This window comes from Penaeus chinensis, chromosome 3, assembly GCF_019202785.1.
Source record: "Penaeus chinensis breed Huanghai No. 1 chromosome 3, ASM1920278v2, whole genome shotgun sequence".
Taxonomy (NCBI): Eukaryota; Metazoa; Arthropoda; class Malacostraca; order Decapoda; family Penaeidae; genus Penaeus; species Penaeus chinensis.
The window spans coordinates 5,761,944-5,770,471 of record NC_061821.1 but is presented as its reverse complement, the minus strand read 5'-3'; the positions used below and the strand labels follow the sequence as shown (position 1 = coordinate 5,770,471).

Genomic DNA, 8,528 nt, shown 5'->3' with positions numbered 1-8,528 from the left:
TTTTCATATGTCTCTCGACTCTTCATATTGATAGATAAAATTAACCTTACAAAAACACTAACAAACAAAAAATAATATAATAACAATAAACTGTTACTTACATTATACCAAAGTAACAGGTTGAGTCTAAAAAATAATAAATTGACGTAAATAATACTTAATGAATGCCATTGGTAACACAAATAAATATGGGACAGAACTGCACTGTACATATAATGTTATACATCATAAAGATAAAAAAAAAAAAAAATAAATTAACACGAGATAACCTGATATGGAATAAATAGACAACACTTACACCATATCACAAAACGCACAAGTAAATGCAAAAGACAGAAACTTGAATATATATGATAAAGCAATATTTATTCACTTGAACATATATGATAAATTGATAATCTAAATATACAAATATTCACATAAATTTATTATTTACTTGAATATATATGCTAAATCTATTATTAGATACATAAATACTCACATAAATCTATTATTTACTTGAATATATATGATAAAAGAATATATAAGGTAAAGCCAATGGGTATCGTATGTCAACGTCCCTTAAGCTCCCTCTTCTGGTAGCAAAATTTTAAGAGATTTTGAAAAGAGACGAATTTAGGTATTTTTTTTTTAAAAGATAATTACTAAGTGTATTGTGGTTGGAAATGTGGTTAATCATGTGTGATGATGAATGTGCCTCCATTTTAGATTAAGTAGATTATGACTTGAAAAAGAAATTTGTGTAATGGTGTTTGATGTGTTGCTAAGTAATAAGAGTTTAAAATGGGTAATTATATTTTTTGTCGTATTTTTTATATATTGTTGTAGTTATGTGGTTGTTACTTAGTTAATCAGGTGTGTGTGTTTTTCTTTTTTTTTTTTTTTATTTAGATTTTTAAGGTGTGTTGATAGTTGTGATAATAGTTATTTATTTTATACTTTGTTGGATTACATTATATGCTTATTATAAATTATTGTTTATATTATGTGTCTTTTTAAGAATTGTTGGTATGTTTAAATTATTATCTTTACAAGGAACATATATCAGCCATAAAAGACATTTTTTTTTTTTTTTTTGACAATTGTTAAGAACTTTCAGGACTTACCTATTCACGAAATACTGCGCTCCTATAATAGATGGGTATTTAAGGGCAGACTAAGGAAACGGGGCAACAGGGGACAGTATAGGTAAACTTTTGGCTCGTTCAACGGCGTTTGTGGATTCCCATGAGTGTGGCAATGTTCGTTGGCTTATGCACTTTTACATTTGCTAACTTGCACTTACATACATACGCCGTGTATGCCCATTCACGTAACCAGCATGCCCAGAGCCTAGAAAAAATTTAGACCTTCTGTACCCTCGCAGGGAATAAAATCGTCTTGCTTTTCTGTTATCCACAAAGGACACTCGGCCTGCTCTTTTATTCAGAGAATTTCGTTCCGTCTTCCTCCCCTACTGTAGGTATTGATGCCGCTGAACAGGAATCCAGAATGTGGTGTGTTTTAGGTTGCGTCGTTTTTATTTATTTATTTATTTTATTCATGACAATAACGACATTAACAGGTTTTGATATGTGGTCGAGTCTTACCTTTCCTTTGCGAAGGTTAATGCCCTCACATAATTTCTTTAGCTGTTTTCCATTATCTTACTTTTTCTTCATATTTCAGTAGACATATTTTTGACGGTAGTTGACGATTGTTTACGTAATTTTTCTTTCCCCGAAGGAAAAATAAATGGGGGGTAAAGTGGCGCTTGTCGTGAGTCGATCTTATTCTATGGAGTCATCCAGTTTTTGGTAAGCGTCTAAGTGTCGCAATACATTTAATCATCTGTGGTACGTCTATCCTAACTGTTATTTAGCTTTTGAACCTTGAATTATTTTTATTTTTCCTTATTCTTTGATAAATTCAGGTTGATGTTAATTAAGATCTCCATAAGGCCTTAGAATTAATGTCTCATATTTCGATTACAAACTCATGATTAGTCTTTGGTAATGATAGAATTTTTGAAGGGGCTGTTTTATAGATTTTTTTGTTTAGTTCATCTGATAAGGAATAAATAAAAATTATCTCACTTACAAGCGAAATGATCAATGTCTTATGTATCAAGGGAATTATATTACATAGTTCATGGAATGCATATATATATATATATATATATATATATATATATATATATATATATATATATATATATATATATATATATATATATATATATATATATATATATATATATATATATATATATATATATATATATATATCTTCTGCTTCTTTATTTTACAGTTACTGAGGCACATAACGTTGGATTTACTGTCTGATAGAACAAAATATATATATGGATATCTCTGAACATTAAGAATGAAAAATGTTGTCCTTTTTTTATCGATCAGCTGTTGTAATTTCTGGTATGTTAAAGATTTCCTACCAATAAAAAGACGAATGAGATATTTATTTCCTTTTCTATATGATTTTTTTTTTTCCTTTGCTTTGTGAAAATATATGTAATGAAATTCATAGTAGTTTTATCTTCAGCATTTTATAATGACAGATCAGATTAGAAGGTAATTTTTTATAATTATCATTTGCTGAACATTTGCAATTGATATTTACAGAACATGAGAGGACGTCAATATATTTCTTTAGCATTTAATTATTTTGCCAGATTTAAACTCTTCTTTATACAATATTTGTCAATTTTCTTTGCCAAAACTATTGTCTGCCCAAATTATGTTCCAAGGAATTCAAAGAGACAGCCTATTTGCCTATCAAAAGCCAATGACTGGGAAACAACAATATCTTTATGTATAGTGTACTTAGAATAGATATTGAGAGTAGCAACAGTATTATCTGTGACCCTCAGTCTGATAACATCTTTCTCCAGTTTCATCCCTTGCCATAGATTAGTAAGCTAGCGGTGGAGTGTTCTGTATCTGAAGATGGCCATAGTTATGTAGGTAGGTGTTACCTGGGGCCTTATTAGTTGATGGAGAGTTGACAAAGTGATCCTTTACTGTTTTAGCCACCAAATACTCTTAAAACATGGTGGCAGAAAAAAAAAAAATGCTAAGAATGTTTCCCTTATTTATAAGTGCTATAGAATTCAGGTTGGGACTTCAGCATATCGCAAGTCAGGAACCTTGGAAGAGACTGGTAAATGACTGTCATTATGGCACTAAAGATATAAAAAATTAAACTCCTACAGATAGACTTAGGTGCACTGTTTTCATCACAAAAGAAAAGATAAGCACATGCAAACTTTTTTGACCACTTTATTGTGTAGTCATAGTTTTACATCCTGTTTGCATTTTTAAGGAGAATGGCCTGTCAGCTAATGTAGGTCCTAATAGTTTTGCAAATTCATGAACATAAGGAAGTGAAAGATGAATTAAAGAAGGAGGTAAGTTAATAGTTTATCTTTTCTGTAAGACTTTGTACAAGCTTAGGATTCATCTTAATATGTTACTTCCAAGATGTTTGGATATAAGGAAATATTTTGAAGGACAAAATGCTTTTTAAAATGACTTTACTTCACATGCTTAAATAGCAGCTAGATACTAATATTCATTACCTGGTAGTAGTATACACTTTATAATTAGCATCTTTACCATCTATAAATCTTTTGTCTCTATGCTTTTGTTATAAGGAAAGACCACGAGACTTATAATATACAGTAAAATGAAATTCAGATGCAAAAATTAAAAGTTAGAAGCCTTAAATATGGTGTGTATGATCTCTTTGGTATTAAATTTAAGAAAGTGTATATATGTAATCTTTATTTATGGTCAATTGCACAAGACTATATAAAAATTGCAATATAAATTATTACAAGTATGAATCATTTTTGTGCAACAACATTATTGATTGGGAAAGGTCTCTAAAATTTCAGAATCACTAAAGACTAACCTTTGGCTGATGTCATGTGGATTCAGTAAGTGTATTTCATTGTAACTCTCTCTCCTTTCCTTTCCTTTCTTTTCCTTTCCTTTCCTTTCCTTTCCTTTCCTTTCCTTTCCTTTCCTTTCCTTTCCTTTCCTTTCCTTTCCTTTCCTTTCCTTTCCTTTCCTTTCCTTTCCTTTCCTTTCCTCTCCTCTCCTCTCCTCTCCTCTCCTCTCCTCTCCTCTCTCCTCTCTCCTCTCTCCTCTCTCCTCTCTCCTCTCTCCTCTCTCCTCTCCTCCTCCTCTCCTCTCCTCTCCTCTCCTCTCCTCTCCTCTCTTCTCTTCTCTTCTCTCTCTCTCCCCCCCCATCCCCCTCTATCTTCCTCTTTCCCTCCCTCAAACATCTTCTGATCACTATTCCATGGATTATATCCTAGCAGTAAGCATCAACAATTTAAATATACATATTTTAATAATGCAAGTAATCATTTAGTATTCAACTTTTAGGGTTGTTATGCTAGAGGGAATAAACAAAAACAACATTTTAATGTTTTGTAAATAATCATTTTTCACTATTTTTTCTCAGGGTCATAATTTAAGATAATTAAAAGTATTTTGATTTTTTGTTCTTTTTCAGGTCATGCTTGTAGAAATTTAGTATAGAATATCTCATTATCCTGCAAATAATCTCAATTTGTTTTTGACAGGGTCATGACAGAAGAATTTTAACTTGGGACCTTTTAATATCTTGTAAGTAGTATTTCTTCTAAAGGTCGTAGTAGAAGAAATAGGAATTACAATATTTTGAGATTTTGCAAGTATTAACTCATAATGCCTATTGCTATAATAAGCTTGTTTTTATTCACAGTGTCATGGTAGAAGAGAAAGAAAAGAGAAAGGGGAGTGGGAGAGGGGCAGAGTTCCAGACCAATGCTTTCCGCTGGGGACATGGCAACAAGTACTGGGACAATGTCAAAGTACATCCGGAATCAGGTTGCAGGATGACAGACACCAACAGCCTGCATGAGGAAAACAACCCCTGCATAAAGGAGTACAACCTCTCCATGAAATGTCTGTACGAGAAGGTCATGAACAAGGAGTCTTGCGGGATGTACTTCGACAACTACAGGATATGCAAAACTTTCTGGACGCGCATAATCAGGGATAGGAGGAGAAGGGGGATCTTACCAGTGGTGCCAGCTGTGAGCGAAAGGGAGAAGGTCAAAAAGGAATATTTAGGGACAAAAGGTTTCGAGTTGTAGAAATAAAGGTGCTACCAATGGCAAAACAGGTCATATTTTATGGTCTTTCTTGCTCGATTGAAAGTAGGGTATTTTTATGGGAAAAGAAATAAAATGTTTCTTGTTAGTTTAGGGAATTTGGGAATTTATTAGGAATATTCTTATGCATAGGTTGTATAGAAAATGAAACTCTGTTTGTGATATATCAAATAAATCTTTATTTGTGATATATTTTTATGATTTTAATATAACCTTTAGCAGTTTAAATCATTGCCATAAACAGACAGTGTGTAGGGTGAATGCAAACTAATTAAAGAGGTCAGATACCTTTATTTTGTGATGAACAGCATTACAACAATTATTTTTCTCACATTTATCTAAATAAATAAACAATTCCAAAGTTTAGAATCAACAATATTTTAACCACAAAACTTACTGCACCAGATTTGAAAATGCAGAGTAACAAAATTGAAGAAAAAAGGTATGTTAAAAATTCATATATTTTTATTTGACAATTGATTCAAGCTAAAACTATTAAGAATTAATTCTTAATAATATTGGGCATTTCAGTTTGACTCATTAACTGAAGATATTTGTCATAAAAAATCATGTATATATAAAAAGTTTTCTTTTAAGATTTGACATTGCATGATTCTTGTCTTTTTAAATATGATCTTTAGCATTATAGTTTCTGAAAGAATATGCATAAAAATTCTGGTTTGAAAATATAACATATTCATTACATACACTTTGACCAGTTTTCAGCACCATAATTCAAACAGGTATACTGAAGCCTTTTCATAATTTGTACACATTATAAACCTTTTATAAGCAAGAGGCAGACCCACATAAAACCCAGATACAAATGAAAAATAAATCTATAACTATTTCATACACACTGAAATGGACACAGACCAAAGAAGTCATTCTGAATTCAGGAAATTTCAATGCTATTACTACTGAAATAAACCATAATGCGACTTCATTTCAGGATTAGAATTGTCTTCAGAGCAAGTGCCTGGATACAAAAAATAACTAAAATGTACATGAATCACACTAACCACTTGTAATATCCCCTGTAAGTACAATATATGGATGTTTAGGATAGAATGAACAAGGCTAATATTCATTACTCAGTATATAAACAATTTTATTTTCAAGTGTATATTGATGCTGGTTATGTTATACTTCTGTTTTGCTTACAAGGTTTCATACAAAATATATTTCAACAACCCTTACACAAACTAATAACTTGGACAATAAAAGATAGGAACTTGCAATTTACATCTTAAATCAGGTATTCTAAATGCTCTATTTTTTTTGGCTTCTATGGATCTGCCTCATAATAATAAAACACATCAAGATAATTAAACTACATATAAAAAAGCCTTATTACCCCTTTTCATTCACTCATAAATATAAGATTGAAGACAATTTCTGAACCAAAAGAATCTTTGGTTAATAAGCATGAAATAATGTAAAAATGTGAAATCTTATTGACACCTGTAATGGGGGTTATAAAATACTCTAATCATTAATTCATACATATCAAAAGAATTATATTAAATCCAGTTTAGAGCAATTTTATGATATTGTTATGTATGATCCCATTACATCAAAGGAACATTAGACAATAAATATTATTCTATAAGTCAGGCAAGGGAACTTTGTTCATTTTCACACTTTTAGTCATAACCTGAAGTAAAATCATAAAGTTTTAGAATTACCTGTCTATTAGAAAAAAAAAAATACAACCTGAGAGACATGATTTATTATTTTGTCTTGTTGGGGAGGAAGAGGAAATAACTTTCTAAAATTCTTTTACACAAATCTTATTTAACTTCAAAGTAGAAATTTGAACTAGAAGAGATGAACGGATATTACAAGCTCCCCTTTTGCTGATGTGATCATACAATTTGTATAAGTGACACCATAAAGTAAACATAAAGAGACTGATAATATCCTGTTGTGAACATAAGCAATATATGTCTTACAGTGAACACAAAATCATCATACATCAATCAAATAGAACACATATAATATGTATTGAACATAAATCTATATTAATTTTCATATGCAAGATATAGTAATGTGATGCATACACAAGTGATACCACATACTGAACGCAAAGCCTTATATGATATCATATACGAAACAAAGTAAGATAATATGATATCACAGAGTGTATGCAGACATAAACATTATTAAATAGTAAACACAAAACTACTGTATGATATATAGTGAACACAAAGCCACATTTCCAATCCTTCTGATTATAGCATCACAGTTTAGGGGAGTGTTAATAATAATAATAATGAAAAAAGAAGAAGAAAAAAAAAGTTAAATATAACACTTGTGAAATGGTTGGAAAAAAAAAATTGACAGTCAGGTAATTCTTATGCATTAATGATTCTTAATTCAAGTAACAATTTAATTATTTTTAGATCAATTGGTTGTTTGCACAAAAAAATATCCAGATTGAACATATATTTGTCTCCAACTTCATATCATTAACCTCCAAGGTATATGCTATATTACATGGTAATATTGTGGGCACAACTTACAACAACTTTACAACAAACATTGGCTATTGTAGGTTAGAATTATATTTACTAAATTTTCACAATCTGACAAAACTTTCTATGCTGCAGGAAATTATAGAAGTGTAAGTAATTTATTGCCTTTCCCTAAATTATAACAATATATACACTTATCAATGCTGTTTAAAGTGAGAAAATACAGTTAAATATTGAATGCACCGATATATATAGTATGACTATTTTAATCCTAAAAATTAAAAAGGCCAAAGTATAATATCCCACACATATTACTTCATTACATATTTTGCCAATTTCTTTTTATTGCCTTTGCTCTGTGCAATAAACTCAACAGAAATGTTTTGAAGGTCAATGCACTTGACCATTACGATTAAAAACAACAACTGCAGCCTGTGCCTCTTCCTATAATTTACATCAACTACAAACTTATTGTACAATATCCTAAACATTCCCATATTAATATTTATTATGTAGACAGATCAGTAACAACATTTAAATGCAATAAAAATGCACCAAGGTCAGCTACTTCCTACCTTTGATGTAGTCTACTTACATTATCAACAGACTAGATTCATTCCAGCTATATATAATCATATACCTTCACCATAAACATAAAAAGCTAATACCAAAATATAAATTTTATTTCAGATACACTGTGAAGTCATCTCAAAAGTAACATTTACAATATGAAGAGTGTCATGCAGTATTATCATTTAGTAAGCTTTGATATTACCTTTGTTGGCATTGCATGTTAACTTCTTGATATGGCTGATTCAAGAGTATTAACTGTCTAAGATATGTGCTGTTTTGAACATTAACATAAGCAAAACAGCTTTCGAGTCATTCAC

At 30.5% G+C, this 8,528-nt stretch overlaps 2 protein-coding genes across 13 annotated transcripts in view; one reads left to right on the top strand and one right to left on the bottom strand.

Moving 5' to 3' along the window:
* The first annotated feature begins 565 nt into the window (after positions 1-565).
* Positions 566-5,349, top strand: LOC125045742 (coiled-coil-helix-coiled-coil-helix domain-containing protein 7-like). 6 transcript variants are annotated; one of them, XR_007116589.1, is made up of 5 exons: positions 584-619; positions 3,319-3,403; positions 3,650-3,726; positions 3,893-3,934; positions 4,589-4,629. XR_007116589.1 is itself a non-coding variant. In XM_047643184.1 (2 exons), the coding sequence occupies exon 2, from the start codon at positions 4,754-4,756 to the stop codon at positions 5,141-5,143; it is 390 nt and encodes a 129-aa protein (XP_047499140.1). In that variant the 5' UTR covers positions 566-619; positions 4,750-4,753; the 3' UTR covers positions 5,144-5,349. The 6 variants fall into 6 exon arrangements, 2 of the variants coding, with proteins under 2 accessions (XP_047499140.1, XP_047499131.1); XR_007116587.1 differs by lacking the exons at positions 3,319-3,403; positions 3,650-3,726 and adding an exon at positions 1,726-1,796 and having other exon boundaries at positions 566-619; positions 4,589-4,631; XR_007116591.1 differs by lacking the exon at positions 3,650-3,726 and having other exon boundaries at positions 583-619; positions 4,589-4,631.
* An 87-nt stretch (positions 5,350-5,436) lies between these two features.
* Positions 5,437-8,528, bottom strand: part of LOC125045694 (tissue inhibitor of metalloproteinase-like) — a 211,983-nt gene continuing 208,891 nt past the window's right edge. For all 7 annotated transcript variants that reach the window (XM_047643144.1, XM_047643152.1, XM_047643130.1 and 4 more), the window contains one exon: positions 5,437-8,528. This exon is cut by the window's right edge and continues 452 nt beyond it. The gene's annotated coding sequence lies outside the window, so the exon portion shown is untranslated.